The sequence below is a fragment of the Saccopteryx leptura genome, chromosome 2 (genome assembly GCF_036850995.1).
Source record: "Saccopteryx leptura isolate mSacLep1 chromosome 2, mSacLep1_pri_phased_curated, whole genome shotgun sequence".
NCBI lineage: Eukaryota > Metazoa > Chordata > Mammalia > Chiroptera > Emballonuridae > Saccopteryx > Saccopteryx leptura.
Window position 1 is genome coordinate 372,902,486 of NC_089504.1, and position 23,390 is coordinate 372,925,875.

General features: G+C 42.8%; 1 protein-coding gene across 7 annotated transcripts in view; it reads right to left on the reverse strand.

Annotated features, from left to right (window-relative positions):
* The window catches only part of NFRKB (nuclear factor related to kappaB binding protein), a 58,261-nt gene that overhangs the window by 19,253 nt on the left and 15,618 nt on the right, over positions 1-23,390 (reverse strand). For 3 of the 7 annotated variants that reach the window (XM_066365230.1, XM_066365226.1, XM_066365232.1), the window contains 16 exons: positions 22,850-22,923; positions 21,967-22,051; positions 21,422-21,602; positions 21,068-21,176; positions 20,715-20,841; positions 20,038-20,103; positions 14,871-14,950; positions 14,716-14,762; positions 13,408-13,468; positions 12,845-13,019; positions 11,587-11,693; positions 6,046-6,169; positions 5,755-5,834; positions 3,488-3,708; positions 3,118-3,388; positions 2,292-2,504 (listed from right to left, as the gene is read on the reverse strand). In XM_066365230.1, coding sequence (XP_066221327.1) covers positions 2,292-2,504; positions 3,118-3,388; positions 3,488-3,708; positions 5,755-5,834; positions 6,046-6,169; positions 11,587-11,693; positions 12,845-13,019; positions 13,408-13,468; positions 14,716-14,762; positions 14,871-14,950; positions 20,038-20,103; positions 20,715-20,841; positions 21,068-21,176; positions 21,422-21,602; positions 21,967-22,051; positions 22,850-22,923 — 2,021 coding nt within the window. The remainder of the gene's footprint in view (positions 1-2,291; positions 2,505-3,117; positions 3,389-3,487; positions 3,709-5,754; positions 5,835-6,045; positions 6,170-11,586; positions 11,694-12,844; positions 13,020-13,407; positions 13,469-14,715; positions 14,763-14,870; positions 14,951-20,037; positions 20,104-20,714; positions 20,842-21,067; positions 21,177-21,421; positions 21,603-21,966; positions 22,052-22,849; positions 22,924-23,390) is intronic. The other 4 variants (XM_066365231.1, XM_066365227.1, XM_066365229.1 and 1 more) reach the window with 3 other exon arrangements.

A 23,390-nucleotide genomic window follows, 5' to 3' on the forward strand; every position in this document is an offset into this window, starting at 1 on the left:
CATGAGCAACTCTGCCCTCTCGCTACTGGACCATTGCCATCCGAATACAAACACGCAGTAACAGTTCCCACCCCACAACACCAGAAACCCTTGCTCACTCTACCTCCCCCTGCCCCCCCACCCCGCATCCCCACCTCCCCCTACCCCCCACCCCACCCCACTCCACATCCCCACTCCAGCTCCAGTTCCCTGCTCTCTTCAAAAGGAAAATGTCTCTAAAATTTTTCTATATTTACTATCTCCACATCCTTGCCTTACATTCTCTTTCAAACATGTTCCCAAGGAGCCACTAATCCACTGGACCTAGTGAGGTTCTCTTGTTATCTGTCCAGGGAGTGAGTGGTCAATTCTTGTGGCTCACACTGCTCACTCTCACACACCTGATGCATGGGCGGACTTCAAGAGCACACTATTCTCTCTTGGTCTGCCTCAGTGTTTTCTGTCCCAGATACTGCTATCACTATCTACCTAGTCACTCAACAAAAGCCATCATAGCTCCTTCTCTCGGACACCAGGAAATCACACCGGCTCTCCCTTCAACCCCACACGCAGAACCTGGCACTTCTAATCACTGTGATATCTACTCACAGGAAGACAGCAGGACCTCTCACCTGGACTGCTGCAACTGCCACCGACCTGGTCTCCCTGCTTCATCTCTGTCCCTAACATCTGTTCTATGCAGCAGCCAGGGTTTCTTTACAAGTAAACTAGATCAGTCATTCTAGTCAGAATCTTTCAATGGTTCCCCATCACATTTCAATTAAAAGCAAACTCCGACATGATTTAACCACTGGCAACCTGTCAAGACACCACCTTTCAACACTTCCACACCTGCTCACTAGGCCTCAGTCACATCTGGTTTCCTGTTGATCCTCAAGCATATTTCAGATTCAGGGCATTCCACTTGCTCTTCCTAACCTGGAATGCTTTAGCTACCTGCCATTTGGCATACTTCCAACCTCATCCAGCAACTCGGCCAGCTCTGAGCACCCCAGCTCCACAGTACACTTCACTCTAGCCCAGATGCTCCCTGCTGTTCACCGTCCCTACACCTGCCCCTGAACTTCCTGTCTGTCCCCTCACTGTGACAACACGAGCTCCACGGAAGAAGGACTCAGTCTGTGCAATATACCACTACATCCCAACACTTTGGACAGTAGCTGGCACACAAAGAAGTATTCAATAAATACAGTGTGTCCATAAAGTCATGGTGCACTTTTGACCGGTCACAGGAAAGCAACAAAAGACGATAGAAATGTGAAATCTGCACCAAATAAAAGGAAAACCCTCCCAGTTTCTGTAGGATGATGTGGCAGCATGTGTGCAAGTGCAGATGATGACGTAACACCTTGTATACAGTGAAGCAGCCCACGGCCATGCCAGTCGAGATGTGGACGGTACAGAGGAAGGTTCAGTGTGTTCTGTGGCTCGCTAAATTCGAATCCGTGACCAAAGTGCAACGTGAATATCGGTGTGTTTACAATGAAGCGCCACCACATAGGAATAACATTGCTTGGTGAGATAAGCAGTGAAGGAAACCGGCAGTTTGGTGGAGAAACCCCATTCTGGTAGGCCATCAGTCAGTGACGAGTCTGTAGAGGCTATATGGGACAGCTACCTAAGGAGCCCTAAAAAATCTGTGCGTGAGCCCACATCGAACTGCACTGAATAGGTATGAAACTGGGAGAGTTTTCTTTTTATTTGGTGCAGATTTCACATTTCTATCGTCTTTTGTTGCTTTCCTGTGACCCGTCAAAAGTGCACCATGACTTTACAGATACACTGTATTTAATAAAAAAAAAAAAAATGTTACTTTATCATCATGTGGTTCCATTTCATCTGCAAAATGGATATAACAAAAGTGCCTCCACCACAGTTATGAGTCTTAAATTATTTAATATCTATAAAATGTTTATTAGCATAGTACAAGCAACAATTCTTTGAAGTTCAATGGTTAGCCCTGCAATCACAACCAAGAAAGTACCAACAAATCCTTTTACTAGTGGTATGCTGAAACATCAATAAAGTATATAAGGTTATAACACAGGGTTTTAACTATTTGTAAATTAACTCATATACCATGTCCTCCAAATTCAGAAACTCTGCTACTACTGTAAATGCTAAAATAGATGGAAAAGAACAGAAGAAATCACTTCGGCAGCTATAGAGCTTGGTGGAACCCTCGGTGGGAACTCACACTGAAACACCTATGAACTAAATATCAAAGATGACAAATCACTGCCATCTCCACTGTCCTCAGTTTCAGGACAAAGGAGCCAGACCCCACTCACCTGCTTGATAATGTTCTGCCCGCTGACATTCTGGATGACGGTGGCCGTGGAAGCACTCGGAGCAGCACTGCCAGGGGAACCCGTGGCCGGCTTGCTCGCAGGGCTGGCTGTGGCAGGGAGACTTGTCACCGTGAGTCCCGTCTGCCCGGGTCCTGGCCGCTGCACAGTGGCTGCTGTCGTTTGAGCCTTGACTGGAACGGTGGCCATTACCGTCTAGTTCAGAGCATGAGGCCAGGAGCTTAATTAGACACTAAGATGTTGACCAGCATACCACCCCCCAAGAAGTGTGCCTCTAAAAGTACTTCTAACAGTGCTTACCGCTCACTACTCTAGAACACTCAAGTCCTTACATGTGAGTAGTACACCTTTCATTTTCAGAATGTGTCCACATTTAACATCTCATTCCTACACACTAAGGGCCAATATTATGCTCTCATAGTAAAGGAAACCAATGCAAAAGAATTTTCTCTAAAATTACACCACTAGTTAGTGGCATGGCTAAGACTAGAGGCATAATACAAGGAGGCTGAGATTTGGAATCACAGCCTGGATTTAATCACAGGTCTGGATTTAATCCAACCTCTACAGGGGACCTAACACTATGATCCTGGGTAAATCATCAAACTTCTCAGAAGTTCTGATCTTCCACATGTCAAGTACCAATTATATGTAAAGTACAACTCAAAAAACAGTTACCCAGCTATAACATTAAAGGAGTTATTGTAATAAGCACCATCACCAGCAGCAATACTCTAACGCTCCTCAGTTCTTACTCAGACTGCCCAGTGGCCTTGTTAGCCCGCCTGAGTCTGCTGTCCCTGCTCACCTGGGGCATGACTTTGGTCTGCGTAGCAGTGGCTGGAACGCGAATCTGTGGTCCCGCTGGAATTGGGGGCATTGTCTGTGCTGGCCCTGCTGACTGCTGAGTCACAGCAGGAAGACTAGGCTGGGCCACCACCCGCACCTGGGGTAGTCCGGCCGAGCCAGAGTGGCTCACAACACGGGCAGTAGCCTGAGAACTTGGTGGCGTCTGACTGGAGGCTGGGGAAAGCATCGTTCCTAGCTGTGGCATTGTTGGTGAAGACACCAGAAGAACACTGTGAGGAAAGTCAGGGGAAATTAAAAACAACCACTTAGGACATGCATACAAAAGGACTTTGGAAGGAGAAAGCTGGAGAAAAACCAGAAAAGCTTACCCGGAGCTAGATTTAGCTGGTTCTGAGAGAGTAGTAGGACCACTTTTGTTTACTGCCGAAACCGGCGGAGGGGAGATAGGAGTGGCAGGCAAAGCTGGAGTGCTGGGAGTCACAGGTGTGACTGGGGTGGGTGGCATGCTGGAGTCACTGAGGCTCAGCTGGCTCTGCTCAGAAGGGCCACTGCTGAGGACCTTCATTGAACTCTCCTTGCTACTGGACTTCTGTAAGCAGAAGATAAGAGGAAATTCATATTCAGGTTGTTTTTGTTTTCTCTTTTTAAGTGAGAGGAGGGGAGATAGTGAAACAGATTCCTGCGTGCACCCTGACTAGGATCCACTGAACAACCCCCGTCTGGGGCTGAGGCTCGAATCAATCGAGCTATCCTTAGCGTCCGGGGCTGACACTCCAACAAATCAAGTCAGTGGCTGCAGGAAATAAAGAAAGAGGAGGAGAAAAGGGATGGGGAGAGAAGCAGACGGTTGCTTCTCACATATGCCCCCACTGGGGATCAAACCCAGGAAAACTGTACGCTAGGCTGACACTCTATCCCAATGGTTCTCAAAGTGTGTGCCAGGGCACACCAGTGTGCCCTAGAAGATTTCCAGCTGTGCCCTATTCCAGAGAAATATGTGCCTGTTAGGGACCAAAAAACCAACAGGGTTTTTGGAGTTTATATTTTTGGGGCTGTAAACTGACAGTCTGCCCAACCCCCCACCTCACTTGCCTGATTAGATTGCAAAAGGCTGTTAAGCTGTGGTGCTGGATTGTTTACACTACCCCCCATATTCCCCAGAAAGACTGGAGGCAAGTTTCTTCTATCCTTTGTTTGGTGTAAAGTTAAGATGATATGTATGGTGGGGGTTTTCTGCAATTGGTAAAATTCTTGGGTTGCCTTGGAAACGTGATCAGAGACCATTGATTTGCTAATGGCCCACTTTGCCCTATAAATAAGGCAAGATGCGGTTTCTGGGCACACTTTGTTCTTGTCAGCAGCAATTACAGGGCCCTCCCAACCCCATATTTTCTAAATTTCACACCATTCCCACTTGGGACCTGGAATTACTAGCTGCAATGATTTGCAGCATGTGCCCAGATATAAAAATAAATATAGTTACTCTATTATACCATTTCATTATGGAAATACTGCTCTTTCTGTTAACACATCGTTATTATATTTATTATTAATACATCATTATATTATTTTTAGATAAATACACCCAAATAAAATGAATAGATTTCTCAAAAAGAAGTGTGATATTGAAGAATCTGACTTTGGAAGTGAGCAAAAGTTAAGTGTAAATGAAATAGGACTTGAAGGCTGACAGGTAGAATTTAATTTATAGCATTTTCCATCACTTAACACTGAACAATACGATTGGATTAGAAACCCATTCATGGAAGCTTCAAGTGATTCTGGTTTAACATTAACAGAAGAAGAACTGGCAGCTATAGCCACTGATCATGGATTGATGATTAAACATAAGGAATTGTCTCTTGAAGCCTTTTGGATTTCTAGAAAAGAATATGTGGCAATATCTAAAAAAACCTTTGAACATTTTACTACAATTTTCAATATCCTATTTATCTGAATTAGGATTTTCTACCCTCAACATAATTAAGAGTAAAAAGAGAGGAACTCTTCAATGTATTGATGAGGAAATGAGAGTTTGCCTTTCAAATATATGCCCAAACACTGAAGAAATCGCGAGGACACATCAGGCTCATGTTTCTCATAAACACAAGAATGAAAAAACTTAACACATTTGCACCGGGCCTGCTGAATTTACTAAATCTTACTAAGAATGTATCTATATATATAAAAAGTTAACTTTTTTGTTTTTTTTATTTTTTAACCCCTCTATTTTACGAATTCTAAAAAGCATAACTCAAAAAATGTAATATAAAAATGTTTAATGTCAGAATAAATTTAATTTTGCCATATTTATTTCTTTTAATTACCATAAAAGCATGCTTGGACTTTATATTTTTTTCTTTAATATTTGACTTAATTATTATAACGTATTTCTCAGAAATTTGTATATAGTGTGCCTAAATTATTTGTAAGATTTTAAATGCTCCTTGACTTCAAAAAGTTTGAGAACCATTGCTCTACCCACTGAGCAAACTGGCCAGGGCCCATAGGCAGGTTTAACAAAGGTGCACTAAAGGAAGGCATGGCCTATGGTTCCTGATGCACTGAGCTAAGGGAGGGCCTCGTCCACCTTCCCTGAAACCACTAAGTCAGGCACTTTCATGCAGTCACTTACCACCTTAGAGGAGGGCTTAGGTTTTTGCTGAAGGGCTTTTCTGGCTTTAGCTGCCGCTGCCTGTGCTTGGTGAATTCGCTCTGTAAACAAGAGTGGTAAGTTTTAGTGATCATTTACCCTCAGCACAGGAAGAATGGTTTCATTAAGAGCTAAAGGCCTCACTGGTGGGGTAAGTGCTGCCTCCACAATTGCGTCCTGCCTAAGTGCCACTGAAAAGCACAATAGAACTGGGGCAGAAAGTCAGAAGCATCCCTAGGCTAGCTGGACACACTGTCCAGAGGCCTCACACACCAAATTCTTCCTCGCTCCTGTCACGATGAAGGTAGATCCACAGCTTTCGTCCAATGTCGTATTTCACACATGGGTCTTTTTCATAATGTAGCCGATCCAGTGCACCACTCACTACTGTATTCACCTTAAGAACGAGAACAAAGGGGATAGGGGACAAGTCAGACTCAGACACCAGAACCACTAGGTATAACTCGCAATAGCTAAACTTGTCCTATCCCAGCCTGGCAGTGGCACTCCCAAAAACTCACTATGTGTCACTTGACAAAACAAGAAACATTATGATTCCTGAAAGACTCAACTGCTGTCATCTGCAGGAGATGATGACCTAAAACCTTCATAAGCTGAAGGAAAGCTTACAACCAAATTGTGCTTCATTAACAGCAAGGGTCTTAGGCTATCACTGTTCACATTCCTTGAGATACCCTACTCTACTCTTTGTCACTCCATTTTTAAAAAATTTGTTATTTTATATTTCTTCATAACTTTTCTTAATTCCTTTCTGGAACAAAACAAAAAAATCTCTTCAAAAAAACTGAAAAAACAATCAAATACATGGAAGCTAAATAATACGTTACTGAACAATGAAGAGATTAACAATGAGGTCAAGGAAGAAATCAAAAGATACCTTGAAACAAATGAAAATGAGAACACAACCCAAGAATGTATGGGGTACAGAAAAAGCAGGCCTAAGAGGGGAATTCATAGCAGTACAGGCTTAGATAATGAAACAAGAATAATCTCAAATAAACAATCAAACTTCACACTTAAAGTAACTTGAAAAAGAACAAAGAAATCCCAAAGTGAGTAGAAAGAAAAAAATAATATAGAGCAGAAATAAATAAAATAGAGACTTTTTAAAAAACACAATACAAAAGGTCATAAAACCAAGAAGAGGTTCTTTGAAAAGATAAGTAAAATTGACAAACTTTTAACCAAACTCATCAAGAAAAAAAAAAAAAACATGATCCAAATAAATGAAGTCAGAGATGAATGAGAAGTAACAACTAACCAAAGAAATACAAAAGATTAAAAGAAAATGTTATAAACAACTATATGCCAACACGTTGGACGATATGGACAAAAAATAAAATAAAACAAACTCCTAGGAACATAAATCTTCCAAAACTGAATTAGAAAGAATCAGAGAATCTAAATAGACAGATTACAACTAATGAAATTGAAGGAGTAATCAAATAACTCCCAAAAACAAAAGTCATGGACCACATGGCTTCACAGAATTTTACTAAACATTCAAAGAAAAACTAACACCTATCTTTCTCAAACTATTCCAAAAATTTCATGATGCCCTGGCCAGATGGCTTGGTTGGTCAGTGTCATCCTGATATGCAGAGGTTGCCGGTTTGATCCCCAGGCAGGACACATAGAGAGACAGATGAATGTTTCTCTTTCTCTCTTCCTTGCCTCTTTCTAAAATCAACAAATTAAAAAAAAAAAACCCATGAAGACTCCATGCTCATTTCAAGAGGTCAGCATTATCCTAATTCCAGAACCAGATAAAGACATTACAAAGAAATAAGATTACAGGTCAATATCCTGGTTGAAAATTGGTGCAAAAATCCTCAAAAAATATTAGCCAACCAGATCAAGCAATACATTAAAAAGATCATACACTGTGATCAGGGGGATTATTCCAGGGGTGCAAGATTGGTACAGTATCTTCCAGGGGTCGTCAAACTTTTTATAAAAACCACCCACTTTTGCAATGCTGGTAGACCTGGTCCCTACCGCCCACTAGTGGGCGTTCCAGCTTTCATGATGGGCCAATCGTGGCGCTGTTTGGTTGCATGGTAGGGACCAGGTTGACCAGCACTGCAAAAGTGGGCGGTTTTTATAAAAAGGTTCGCCATCACAGTTCTAATCAATAAATATGATACACCACATAAACAAATGAAGGAGAAAAACCACACAATCGTACCAATAGATGCAGAAAAAGTATCTGATATTTTCCAGCACCAATTTATAATAAAAACTCTCAGCAAAGCGGGAATAGAGAAAACATACCTCAATATAATAAAGGCCATATGTAACAAACTCACAGCCATCATCATACTCAATTGGCAAAAACTAAAGGGTTTCCCTTAAGATCAGGAACAAGACAGGGATATCCACTTTCATCAATCTTATTCAAAAGAGTACTGGAAGTCCTAGACACAACTCTCAAAAAGAAATAAAAGACATCCAAACTAAAAAGGAAGAAGTAAAACTATCATTATTTGCAGATGACATAACTCTATGTAGAGAATCCTAAAGATTCCACCAAAAAAACCCTATTAGAAATGATAAATAAATGCAGTAAGGTAGCAGACTATAAAAACCGTATTCCCCCATGTATAAGACACACATTTTTTCGAAAATTTTGGGGTCTATAAACTGGGTGCGTCTTATACAGCGATTATAGATATTTTTACTTGCATTTCCCACTTTTCTGCACTTGTTTTTGCACTCATTGTTGAATACAGTGCTTCGTCATCAGACATAGATGAGGACAAGCTACTGGATGGGAATTTTGACAGTGATGAGGAGTTGTATGAATTTTATGATGAATAAAACCTGAGTTCAGTAACTTTATGTAACACATTTTTTTTTTTCAAAATTTGGGCCCCAAAATTTAGGTGCGTCTTATACATGGGGAAATAAGGTACTGAGAAATCAGTTGCATTTTATACACCTATAATGAACTATAAGAAGAGAAAACTAAAAAAATAATCCCATTCACAACTGCTTCATAAAGAATAAAATACTTAGGAATAACCTTAACCCAGGAGGTAAAAAATCTGTACTTGGAAAATTAGTAGATACTGAAGAAAGAAACTGAAGAAGATACAAATAAGTAGAAGTATATACCATGTTCACTGATAGACTTAACATCATTAAAATATCCTTGCTACCCAAAGCAATCTACAAATCCAAAGTAATTCCTATCAAGATACAAATGGCATTTCACAGAACTAGAAAAAATATTCAACATTTATATGGAATGACAAAAGACCCATAATAGCAACAGTGATCTTGAGAAAAAAGAACAAAGTTGGAGGAATCACACTACCTGATATCAAACTATACTTACAAGGCCATAGTAATCAAAACAGCATGGTACTGGCATAAAAAAGACATAAAAATCAACAGAACAGAACAGGGTGCAAAAAATAAGCCTACATCTATATACAGTCATCCCTCGCCATATCACGGTTCACTTTTCGCAGTCTCACTGTATCACGGATTTTTAAATTGTACATATCTAATTTTGTATCACAGATTTTTCACTATATCACAGAATTTTGTGGTATATAGGTATTTTTATATTTATTATTTAATTATTTTTGCAGTAAAATAAGCAAAATAAGCGTGGGAAAGGTTTATAGAGTGTGGGGAGGGTTTTAAAGCCTTAAAATATATATAAATAATAAAATAAATATAAGGTTGCTACTTCACAGATTTTCACCAATCACAGGGGGTTCTGGAACCTAACCCCAATGATAGACAAGGGACTACTGTAGTCAATTAATATTTGACAAAGGGGGCAAGAAGATACAATAGGGTAAAGATAGTCTACTCAGCCTGACCAGGCGGTGGCGCAGTGGATAGAGCGTTGGACTGGGATGCGGAGGACCCAGGTTCGAGACCCCACGGTTGCCAGCTTGAGTGTAGGCTCATCTGGTTTGAGCAAAGCTCACCAGCTTGGACCCAAGGTAGCTAGCTCGAGCAAGGGGTTACTCGGTCTGCTGAAGGCCCGTGGTCAAGGCACATATGAGAAAGCAATCAATGAACAACTAAGGTGTCACAACGAAAAACTGATGATTAATGCTTCTCATTTCTCTGCGTTCCTGTCTGTCTGTCCCTATCTATCCCTCTCACTGTAAAAAAAAAAAAAAAAAAAGATAAGTCTACTCAATAAATGCTGCTGGAAAAATCAGATACCTGCAAAGAAATTAAACTAGACCATCTTATACAAGATCACAAGATAAACACAATATGGACCAAAGACTTAACTATTAGACTCAAAACCATAAAAATCCTAGAAGAAAACATAGTAGGCAGTAAAACCTCAGAAATTTCTCATAGCAATATTTTTCTGACACATCGGGCAAATAAAACAAAAGAAAAAATAAACAAATAGGACTACATCAAACTTCAAAGCTTCTGCACAGCAAAGGAAACCAGCAACAAGATGAAAGGACAACTTGCTGAATGGAACAATGGCAGAAGGTATTCACATTCTGATACCACGTTTTGATGACACATCTGATAAGGGACTAATAGCCAAAATTTATAAAACTCAATACCAAAAAATAATCCTATTTAAAAAATGGGCAAAGAACCTGAATAGACACTTTTTCTAAAGAGGATATACAGATGGCCACCAGACATATGAAAAGATGTTCAACATCACTAAGCATCATAGAAATGTAAATTAAAAACACAATGACATATCATCTCACACCTGTCAGAATGGCTATCATCAATAAATAAACAAATAACAAGTGCTAACAAGGGTATGGATAGAAGAAAACCTTTCATGTACTGTTGGAAAGAATGTAGATTAGTGCAGCCACTGTGGAAAGCACTATGGAGTTAGCTCAAAAAATTAAAAATGGATCTGCCTTGCCTGACCTGTGGTGGCGCAGTGGATAAAGTATTGACCTGGAAATGCTGAGGTCGCCGGTTCAAAACCCTGGGCTTGCCTGGTCAAGGCACATATGGGAGTTGATGCTTCCAGCTCCTCCCCCCTTCTCTCTCTCTGTCTCTCCTCTCTCTCTCTCTTTCTCTCTCTCTGTCTTTCCCTCTCCTCTCTAAAATGAATAAAAATAAAAATAAAAATAAATTAAAAATGGATCTGCCTTACGACCTAGCAATTCCACTTCGGGGAATATGTCCAAAGAAATTCAAACACTGATTTGAAAGAATATATGCACCCCTGTGTTCACTGTAGTGTTACTTACAATAGCCAAGATTAGGAAGTGGCTCAAGTGCACAACAGTAAATGAGTGGGTAAAAGTTGTGGTACATTTACACAATGTGATTACTATTTAGCCATTAAAAAAAAAAAAAAAACACCCAGAAATCTTACCTTTTGCAACAGCATGGATGGATCTACAGAGCATTATGCTGAGTGAAATAAGCCAGTCAGAGAAAGACAAATACTATTTGATTTCACTAGTATGTGAAATCTAATGAACAAAATAAGTAAAATAAAACAGACTCATAATACAGAAAACAGACTGACCACTATCAGAGGACAAAGGGGTTGGGGGCTGGGTGCAAAAGGCGAAGGAATTAAGCAAAGGAAAAAACCTCAGACAACAGGGTGGTGATTACAAAACGGAAAGGAGGTGGGGACGGATAGAAGAGAGTACAGGGGGATAAATGCTGATGGAAGGAGGCTTGACTTACGGTAGTGAACACACAGTACAATGTACAGATGATGAATTATAAAACTGCACACCTGAAACCTATATATAGTAATTTTATTAACCTCACCCAGTAAGTTCAATTAAAAAAAAAATCTCTTCTCCATCCTACCTGAGTGCTGGTGACATCTGGTGCAAGAAACTGGGAGTCCTTGAGCAATTCACAGATCTCTGCTCGAGTGCCTTCTCCATTAGGCAGCCGAGCAGCAGCATCTCGAACTGATGACATCAGAAAATGGAAAGTCGAAAAGTCAAGCAGAGCTGCTACTAAGGACCACTCTTCCTCTCCTGTTCTGGCGGGTGAAGTTCTCTGAGGTTTGCTCTACCTTACTCAGACTCGAATTGAGCGGACACTGCCCTCTAGTGGCAGTTCCCCATACACCGTGCACACTTTTAGCCAAGACTGAACATGACACCTTAAGACAGACTATTATAAAAAAGGTAAAAAACCATATACTGGCAGTGCTGTTGTAACAGAAATCAGGTATTTTCCTATCACAACTGGTACAGACAACTCAAAAGATCCATGCATCACTATTTAGAAATTACAGGAGTTACAAGACCCGCTGCTAAATCTTGTCATTTCCTATCATAAAAATAATACATGTATTTCTGCATGAGAAATTTTAGTATTTTGATAACTATTTCAATATGATTGGTTTCTCTTGTAACTCTATGCATTTTATTTTATGCAGTTAAAAGCAATTGTAGCCTGACCAGGCGGTGGCACAGTGGATAGAGCATCAGACTGGGATGCGGAGGACCCAGGTTCGAGACCTTGAGGTCACCAGCTTGAGCACAGGTTCATCTGGTTTGAGCAAAAGCTCACCAGCTTGGACCCAAGGTCACTGGCTCAAGCAAGGGGTTACTCGGTCTACTGAAGGCCTGCAGTCAAGGCACATATGAGAAAGCAATCAATGAACAACTAAAGTGTTGCAACGCGCAATGAAAAACTAATGATTGATGCTTCTCATCTCTCCATTCCTGTCTGTCTGTCCCTGTCTATCCCTCTCTCTGACTCTGTCTCTGTAATAAAAAAAAAATTAAAAAAAGCAATTGTAATTCTCAGAAGGGGCCCAATGTGTCACCAGATTGCTAAAGAGATCCCTGACACACAAAAAGGTTAAAAGGTCCTAGTCTGGAGAAGCAAAGCTAGAGATTCAGCTGGCCCGTGAGAAATTCCTGAATGAACAGATACTGGAGTCGAGATTTCAGGAAAGACACACTGACTCCTGATAAACCTCGGGGGTAGAACTCCCCTTCCACAACTCCACAGCTTCCTAAAGCTACACCTGACCCTCAAAGCTTTTCTGTGGGGACGGGGGGGGGGGGGGATAAGTACAGCTGACAGAGGCAAAAAGTGATCATACCGAGAGACAGGATGGTGACATAGGCAGGCCGGTCAGAGCGCAGCAGGGAGTGCTCCCGAGCCTTATTGAGGGAGGTCTCCTTATCAAACACACCCTTCACGGGCCCCACCACAGACTCAAAGCCATGCATTCGGAAGGTGAACGCCTTATGGGGTTGGCTGTATCTGTAGCGCTCCTATCAAGAGAAAAAAAGACAAAGCTCCTAAGTCAGAATTAGGGCGGTTTTCTCTAGAGTCCCCATCAATAAGGATCAACCTGGAGATATTAAAATAAGAAGAAAACAGGCTATTCCACTAGGGATATTGATCCAACCACAGTGGGAAAAGGATGGTCCCCAAAACCCTTGTCACTAGCAAAGAGACAAAAAGGTAAACAGAAGTGTATTTTGCTATCTAGAAGATCAAAACATTTCTTCCCCTTTCTTCACACCACTTCTGCCCTTAGTGAACAATCCCAACCAACAGAATAGCTAAGGTTAAAGGTGTGAATTTCCTCTAAGAATGTGAACTCAAGGAAAGCTGCAGAGATGCAGAGACTTACATTGGGTTTGAGCTCTTTCTTACCTGCTCCTGAAAAGCTCGTTTTTCCTCCCCTGTACTGGGCCGCACCACATAGTCAGTTCTTCTGGAACAGAAAGAATTTTGGGGAATCTAAAACAAGCTGAACTCACATAAACTGGAAGTACAATGGTAGTTACCAGGGTCTGGTAGATGGAGGAAACGGGATAATGCTGGTCAAAGGGCACAAACTTCCAGTTACAAGATAAGTTCTGGTACCTAATACATAGCAGCGTGACTACAGTTAATCTGTTTATATACTTGAAAGCTGCTAAGAGAAATCTTGTATATTCTCACCACACACACACAAAAAAACCTGGTAATTATGTGAAGCAATGAACGTATTAACTGACCTTGTTGTGGTAATCATTTCACACTGTATACACGTATCAAATCAACACAATACTGCATGTCAATTACATGGCAACAAAGCTGGGGGAAAGGAAAAGGGGCAATGCCAGACTCAAAACAGTCACGTGAGATGCTGACAGAAAGAGCTCAGGACTAGATGTCAAGTGATCTAAATACTAGTCACGGTTCTGTCCCTAACCCTCAGCCTCATGCTTCAATTTCTTTAAAGGTAAACGAGGAAGAGGGATTGGATGAATCAGTCTCAGATGGAAACTGAAGGAGGGGAATTCAGGAGAAAAGTATGCTCCCTGAAGGCAGATCAAATCTCCCTCAGAAACTCAACTGTGCGATCCCTCCCCGATTCAAAATCCCTTCCTCAGGGAGCCACTCTTTTTTTTTTTTTTTTTGTATTTTTCTAAAGTTGGAAATGGGGAGGCAGTCACGACAGACTCCCGCATGCACCCGACTGGGATCCACCCAGCATGCCCACCAGGGGGCAATGCTCTGCCCATCTGGGGCGTCACTCTGTTGCGACCAGAGCCATTCTAGCGCCTGAGGCAGAGGCCATGGAGCCATCCTCAGCGCTCAGGCCAACTTTGCTCCAGTGGAGCCTTGGCTGTGGGAGGGGAAGAGAGAGACAGAGAGGAAGGAGAGGGGGAGGGGTAGAGAAGCAGATGGACACTTCTCCTGTGTGTCCTGGCCGGGAGAATCGAACCCGGGACTCCTGCACACCAGGCCGATGCTCTACCACTGAGCCAACCGGGCAGGGCCCTCAGGGAGCCATTCTGAACGAAGGGAGTGTGCTACCCTCCTCGGGTGTGTCGAGGTGCGTAAGAATCAGTGGACCCCTAGGATCTCTAAGGTCTGTTACAACTCTAACACACTAAGAAATGTCAGAAAAACCAAGGCAGTACCGTAAACTGTTTCAAAGGACATCACCCACCGTCAGAGTATCATACTCACACTCGAGGAACAGGTGTTGTGGCATCTGAGTTGTCTTCATTTTCCTGCTGGAGAAAAGGAAAACATTAGCAAGTAAATGGACTAAAGAATTCTGGCTAACTCAAGGGCTCTGGAAACCCAGTAAGAAAGAGATGATGCTTCTTAAGAAACCATACCTTACAGAAGGCCTGGTCTTTGGTTTCTAGCCACAGCTGGAAGAGTGCAGCTAATTCCTTTTCATTATCTTGGGACTGGCCTAGTAGAAAAATTAAACGGCAAAAAATAGTAATAAAATGAACTAAGGTATTACTCAATCCCATTTTCTCCTTTCTTACTGTATCTCTGCCAGAGAGAAAGCCTCTGAGGCCCTGTAGCAATGGTCCTTTGCACATACTGTCATACAGGTAGGGCCTACACTGCCCTTTGTCTCTGTCCTCCTGGACCACCACTCGTGGATGTCCCCTCATTAACTCACTCATTCAGTATTTCCTGAGCAGCCTGTGTGCCATACTACAGGCTAGGTTAGGGTTATTCTGTAAATTCAGTCCCTTCCCTCACGAAATTTATAGGTAAATGAGGAAACAGTACATATTAAATAAAACCTAAAGTGGTAGGTGTCACAAAGGACGTTATGAAAGCTTACCCTAGGGAAGTTATCCCATCCTTGGGCAGTCAGAAAAGGCTTCTGGCTAATGAGGGCACAAAAGCACTGCACACAGGGCACAATAAGGCAGCCCCAAGGCAGGAGAAAAGCTTGACTCCCTCTGACCTGCCTAGCCAGAGATGACCACTAAGCCTCGGTGCCCTCCTCCCCTCTCAATCTGTTCAGATCACTACTGACTGTGGCACTCACCACGTGATGGGACCTATGTCTCCTATCCAGACTAGAAGCCACAGGGACTAACACCGCCCAGGTCTGCCTGGGTGAGGAAGGCACCATCCAGGGCCTACCTTCTCAAAGGCTGCTGAGATGACCTCACCAGGCCTCTTACCTGTTTTCACTAGTCAATGCACAATACTACCACCCTAGAAAGCTCTGAACTTTCTTAACCTGGGACAACTCTTACATCCATTCTGCCTTCTAGAAATGATACTTTACAATCAGCCAATTCTCCTACAGCCTCATCTTCCTCCACCCCCTCCACTTCCTTTCCGGTGTGAAATCTGGATGGCGCCAACCCCTCTACTCTGTGGTGCACTGGCTACCTACCTATGCTCTCACAGCCATGTCATTCAGAGCCGAGTTCCGCCCTCAGCCCCATCTCTAATGCCAGACTGTTGCTCTCCAACTCTTCTAAAATATCACAAGAGCCTGGCCCCTGAGGCTCTTTCCACCCATGCTGTCCCCAGCTCCTCACAGGCACTGTCCTAGGCACTCCTCCCAGAGTGCTCGTCCACCTTGCTTGCTCACCAGTCCACTTCCTGCCAGCATGCCGGGAAACTGCCACAGCCACACAGATGGTCTATCCAATGTCCTAATCCCTCAGGTCTGTGACCTCAGTGACCTCCTCCTGGTACTCCACCCCAGCCATGCGCTCCCACAATCACAACTGGACTGTGTCCTCACCTAAAACTACTCTATCTTCAGAAGGCCTAATCCAGTGTTTCTCAACCCTGGCTCTACAGAAGGATTTACCTGGGAACTTTTAAATATCCAGGCTCGCCCACCCAACCAAACTATCAATCAGAGCACCTGTGGCTCAGGCCTAGGCGTATTTCTTAGAAATTCACCTACTAAATGCAGTGCACAGCCAGGGCTAAGAACCTTGACACTAACCCACACCTTCAGCCCCTGACCACAATCACCTAGACTTCTTCCTTGCTTATCCACTCCCACCAAACATTAGTCTGACTCCATGGAATGGCTAATCCACTTCTCCAATCCCTTTAGTCCCCTTCCCTCACACTCCCCTCACATCAGTTCAGTCTGTGGCCCTCACTTCCATGACACCCTTACCAATTCAGTAATATTCAATACCTCTGTTCTTCTATCTGCATCATTCCAATCTGCCAAGTCACGAATTCTAAACTATCTATGTTTGCCAAGCTTCAGCTCAGACAGCTGAAGGCTGCCAGAGAAACACAAAGGTACAGAACACCACGACAAATGAATGACAAGCAGCCTCCACTGGCCCCAACGATGCCTGGCCATGTAATGTCATCTCTGGTCAAGCTGGCTTCCCACGCTCAGTAACGATTTCCAAACTCTTCTCAACAGACAACCTCACCCCTCTCAGTTACTACTTCAACATAGAGAGCAGACCAAACCCCTCAAAATTCCTATACTAAAACCTACAAGCCCACTGCTGGGAATCCATTATGCCCTCCGATTATAAGAAATGTGCTGTCTCCTTCCATTCCAAGCCAATCCTTTCCCTCATCTCAAAAATTGTCCCTTCTCTTCTGTATTTGCATTGTCCTTCTTTCCACTGTACCCTTTCCATCAATGCTTAGATTCAGTTTCTCTCATTTTAAAAAATTCCTCTTTTGGGCACAAGTTCCCCTTTCTATTGTTCCCTCCCCTACTAACCCTCTAGAAAGAATTGTTTCAATTGTTAATAGAATGATAAATGGAACCTCTTTAAATGCAGCCAGAGCTGCAATGCCAGAGGAACTGCCCCACAAGTCTTACGCCCTCAACTTTTGGAATGTTAAAACAGGACAAAATAATCTCTGGACTGGGCCTAAAGCAATACTGTACTCTAAAGAACTGTTTGCAAAGATGACAAGAAAGCAGTTATTATGACTACTGGACAATGACCACCGGTTACCATCCCTGTTAGCTTATCTGGACAAAACAAAACTCCTTTCTACTGATGCCCCTTCCCTTTCTCATAAATATCCACTTTTATGTCTTAACTGAATCAATGCTCCCAAATAGCTATTCTTTTTCTGGTCTCAAATAAAATACTGCCACCTTTCACTCTGAAAGGCTTTTATTGTTAGGTTAACAAGATTCACTGTCTCTTTTAACCAGTGTGCACAGGTAATGTTTAACTGGTTGCAGGAAAGAAGGCCCTGACTGGTAGCACCTGCTGATCTCCATGGTGCACACTAAAAGTCAGAGAACTGGTCACCTGTTTTTGTAAACAGTTTTATGAGCGCACAGACCTGTCTATTCATTTACATACTGTCTACAGCTGATTTGCACCCTGATGGCAGGGCTGAGTAGTTGCAACAGAAAGCATCTGGCCTACAAGCTTAAAGCACTTATCATCTGGTCCTTCAATGCCTGCCGTCCCGGGAGTCAGTGCTCCACTACAGCAACCTCACCGCCAGCCTGACAGTGTCAGAAGGGGCTGCAGTCAGCTATCGTGAGTCGCCTTCAGCTCAGCATTGTCCTAAAACTCGTCATTCTGATAAAGAATCACACTTACAAGAAACTCCTCATTTCTTCCATGTCCACAAGTCCCTAGTCTTTATCTTACTGAACCTTTTAGTATCAAGGCTAATGACCACTCTCCAATTTTTGCCTCTCATTATCTGGCTTTTAAGATTCAGTATCTCGCCTGACCAGGCGGTGGCACAGTGGATAGAGCGTAGGACTGGGATGCGGAAGGACCCAGGTTCGAGACTCCGAGGTCGCCAGCTTGAGCGCAGGCTCAACTGATTTGAGCGAAAGCTCACCAGCTTGGACCCAAGGTTGCTGGCTTGAGCAAGGGGTTACTCGGTCTGCTGAAGGCCCGTGGTCAAGGCACATATGAGAAAGCAATCAATGAACAACTAAGGTGTCACAATGAAAAACTGATGATTGATGCTTCTCATCTCTCTCTATTCCTGTGTCCCTATCTATCTGACTCTCTGTCTCTGTAAAAAAAAAAAAAAAAAAAGATTCAGTATCTCACAGTGTCCTCCTAATTCTGCAGACATTTACTCCCCCATTCTGCCTCCTCTGCCTCGAGTTTCTCAAGGCCTAGTCCCTGGCTCTGTTCTCTCCTCATTTAAGACTTTCTCCCTATGCCTTTGACTTTAAATACTATATATAGTACTATATATAGTATAATACTATAAATACGCCAACAACGCTACTGCAACTCTGGTCTGGGTTCTGAACCCGTATCTCCTCCTGCCTATTCAGTATCTCCACTGAAAGGCTCAAAAGCAGCTCACACTCAGTACACCCAACTAAACTCATGCTCTTCACCCTCCCCGAGTCTGGGCGTCTCCCACAGCTGCCTGCCTCAATGAATGACTCCCTCATCCGCTAAATACAAATCCAGCCAAGGGATGCTTGACAGCACTCTTCCTTCACCCCCATATCCCATTCAGAACCAAGTCCTGTGACTTTCACCACCTCTTCTCCCTCCCCAGGGCCAGACTAGCATCATCTCTACACAGGCTTGTGTGATCTTTTTGACCAAATCTTCTCTGACACCACTGACCCATACTGCCTCCTCCACCTGGAAGGCCCATCCTTTCTGTCTGCCTGGCTCCTCCCTAATAAGCATTAATATCTCTGCTCACATGTTTCTTTCTCAAGAAGGTCCACCCTGACTCTACAAGCTACGCCAATACCTCATTAGAACTTCTATCAGTTTGGGTACTTTTCCCTTACAGAATGCACAAGTCTGTTATTTCATCTGAATAACTATTTGTTTCCCAAAAAAACCTTAAACCCCAAGAGGGGAATACACTGTCTATAACTTGCAAACCATTATACCCCCTCATGCCTAACACAGGGCCTGACACCCAGTAGCTGAATAAATGTTATAAGAATGGGTGAGTCTAAGACTTTCACAATCTTCCCTCCATATATTTCTGCATAGACTACCTGAGAGAGTAAAGAGAAAGGTTTATGAATTTTCACAGGAAATCAACTGGTTTTTTCTCTTATCACTATCACCAGCCAACTCTCACCAAGTTACTTCAGGTACACATTACTACAACTTACAAACTTAAAAAAAAAATAAGGCTCCTGCTTATTTGGAGCTAACAGCTCGCTGCACACTATCCTCAATAGCAAAACCTATTTTTAGGAAAGAAAAATAACTATATTATTACAAATTAATCTAAAACCACAGGTACAATATAAACGCTGATTCTTTCATAAAATACTCCTGCAGCTTTAAATTTAGCCAGCACCAGAGTGCATTGTAATAGAAGGGCCAGCCCACCTACACTTCAGTGAGCCAGAACCCAATGCAGGGAATAGAAAGGGGTGAATTTCAGACCCTGAGTACCAACGGGTCATGAAGGAGTCTTTGCTGAGCAAAATAAGAGTTAACATTACCCTTTACAACCTTCTACTGGATTATACTACTGAATGGAAGGCAAAAGAGGCTGAAGGGAAGAAATGAGAGAATGTACACCTAGTGCTACAGGGAGAGAATATGAATTACTTACCAAGCAATTTCCACTGCTGGGTTTTCTCTTTGAATTCAACAAATGGAGAGAAACTAGAAGGTACAGCTGCAAGAAATGGATTGCATAAATGAGCCACACATGTCAGAGCGCTAAACTCAAAATAATTAAGAATCCCTGAGTTCTAACTTCTAAATGTTTCCTAGTGTATCTGGATAGCAGAGACCTCCAAGGCATGGCACTATACAAAGCCATAATGATTTTTTGTTTGTTTTTAGCAAGAAAGACTGAGACAGAGAAAGTGGCAGATGGGGATAGGCAGGCAGGCAGGCAGGGAGAGAGATAAGCACCTTAGCTGTGGCAACTTTGCTGTTCACTGACTGCTTTCTCATACATGCCTTCACCGGGAGGGGGTGCGGGGGGGCACCAGCTGAACCAGTGACCGACCCCCTGCTCAAGCCAGCAACCATGGGGTCATGTTTATGATCACACTCAAGCTGGTGAGCCCGTGCTCAAGCAGGATGAGCCTGAGGTCAAGCTGGCGACGTTGGGATTTCAAACCCAGGTCCTCAGTGTCCCAGGCCGAGCTCTATCCACTGCACCACTGCCTGGTCAGGCAAAGCCATAATGGATCTAACTATACTAAGCTGCAGTTCACCATGATAGTTAATCAGACAAAGGGGAAAAAATTACTAACCGTACAGAAAAGAGTAGCTTACCACGGCTTTCTCCAGAAAGATACTGCAGGGCTGGTAGCACCAACTCTGCCCAGTTGGGGGCTGCAGAGAACCAGCTATTGAGGGAGCTAGCAGGAGATGACTGCCAATCCAAAACCCGCTCCTCCAGCTGCAGGAGTCAAGGCAGAACCCAGTTAGCATCCTATGCTACACCAGCAATTCCCGGACATGCCAGGGCAGGCTGGGGTATATCTGGCCAGTTTGCCCAAGCCACAAAGTCAGCCAGCGCAGGGCTATGGGATCAACCCAGAGTTCTGCTTCTCAAGTCACAGACCATTAAAAACTTCTACAAGTTGAAAACTTTGACATACATCTGACTTTCCCAAAACTCTTACCACAGGAAGGCTAGACTGCCCCTCCAGCAGCAAGATCTCTAAGAGAAGAGAGAAAAAGCTGGAAGAGATTTCATTGATTCCAAGGCAAGGCTTGAGGTCTTCAAGAGGCCTAATGAAGGAAGAAAAATATAAGGAGAAAGACCAAGAACACATCCCCAGATTGGTTTAGGTCCTCCAAACCTCCTCTTAGTCATAAAAACACTCAGTCAAGGACGGCCCTGCACACTTCCTCTCGAGGGACAGGACCCCCAGGCTTTGGGCTTACAGGCTCCCCACCCCCACACAGAGCACTGTATGGGCACACACCCTCCAGCTTCCCTTTCACCCCCAAGCAGGGACCTTCTGCCTACTTACTCCTCCTTGATAGCGGGCACTGCCAGCGGAGACGGAGCCTGAGAGAGAGGTGGGAGCCCCTCAGCACTGCTTAAGGGCTCAGCCAAATCCTCTGCTTCAGATTTGATCATTTTTATTTTCTTCTTCTTCTTCTCCTCCTTTTCCTTAACCTTCTTTTTAAGGACAGCCAAGTCATACAGCGCTGGGAAGAAAAGGCACCACAAATGACAGGGCTGTGTTTTCCCTATCAGGAAGTGAGCAGTCTCATCTGCTTCTTATTTTTTCAGGCTCACCAGAAAAAGGAAAAAAAGTCTCAAAAATAAGACATTTAGTTTTGTTTACCAAACCCAAAGAGTGATTACAAATTAATTTTAACAGTTATTAAGGAGCCAATGATCTGTTATTCTGACTTTATATTCATTTTCCACTATAACTCCATTAGAGACAATAACCAAAACTGGTTATAAGCAAGAAGCAAGCCGTGATTTCATTGACTTTCAACACATAGACAGGTTCATGTAATTTAATACCACAGAGGATGGCTACCGCCAGAGGATACCATTTACCTGCAAGAGAACCTTTCCTGCCAGCATTGACTCGAGTCATGATGTCACTGAGGGTGAGGTCCCCTGTCAGAAGGTCTGGGTGATCCTAGAAAGGATATTCAGAGATTTGTTATGGAGGCCCAAATACGGAGCTAAAATTGCTGGAGGTTTTGCCAATTTACATAACAGACAATTAGAGGTTATGTGTAGTTAAGGAAATCATGCTGAATTAAAAATATAGAGATAAAAACTGCTCTTCATAACAAGGCATAGGAGAACCCAATCCCAACCTTTCTATTATATGGCATTTTCAGTTTATAAAGCTCTTTCGCATTCCTTATCTTATGTGCTCTTCAAATAGTCTTGTTCAATATCATATTCTACAGTGTGAAAATGGGATTCCGAGAAGTTGAGAGATTTATCCAATACCACAGAATAAGTGGAAAAGGCTGGGATGGAAGTCAATTTTGACTTCCACTGTGGGACCCTTCCCATCTCACCACTCTGCCTTAGGCTAACTACCTCTCCTTCCTCCACTGTGCTCTCTGGAGTGGCTGCAATGGAATTACCTTGATGTGGTGGAGTGTAATCAGTAAAAAGTGAAACAGTAACAAGTCAGAAGAGCAAAAGATCTGATCAAGGACTGGTAAATGGATATGATTCACATACTAGTCCTGAGTGAGGACTAAATCAGACACTATGTTAAGCATGTCTTATAAAGTGAAAACATGTGTCTTCTCACATCTTTGGTGTAACTAGCTTCTCAGATTATCCTGTCCTCTAACAACCATATAGAAAGGAAGCAGAAATAAGGTAGTGACTACCTCTACCTTCCTTACGACAGCCAATCCAGAGATTTTATATAGAAAACTGCTAATGACGACACACCCAGCCCCAATCTTACTGGTTGATGTTTCCGCTTCTCATGGTGCTTCCTTAACATTATCTTCAGGTCACTGTCCCCCAGTTCTATTTTATCTGAGAGAAAATGAACCGAACCACATGGACTAGGTCATTCACTAACATGATGCTGAAATTTAAATCTTTCTGGTCACTTATGGTATTCAAAAGTAAAATATTTCTGAGTTTCCCTTTTAAATACTGAGTACTACAAGAAACAACAATCTTGAAACAGAAGCAACTCCAGTTTTTCTATACATTGGTCAATAACAAACTCAAGTTACTTAGCTGCTCCTAAAACACATTAAAGATTCATAACATTCTTCTTTCATTCTTATCGCAATTAAAAATTCTTCCCTAATTTCACAGAAGTTCTAAGAAATTGCTATGGCTCTGGTTATCCCCTTTATTCTATGACTGAACTGTCCCATTGTATTGTCATTTTAAGATTCTGCTTTAGCCCAAAATACAAACTAATAAGCTCCTAAGAAAACATTGCAACCCAAAGGCAGGCAGGCCTACCTACTTGTAAAAAAGTAGAATTC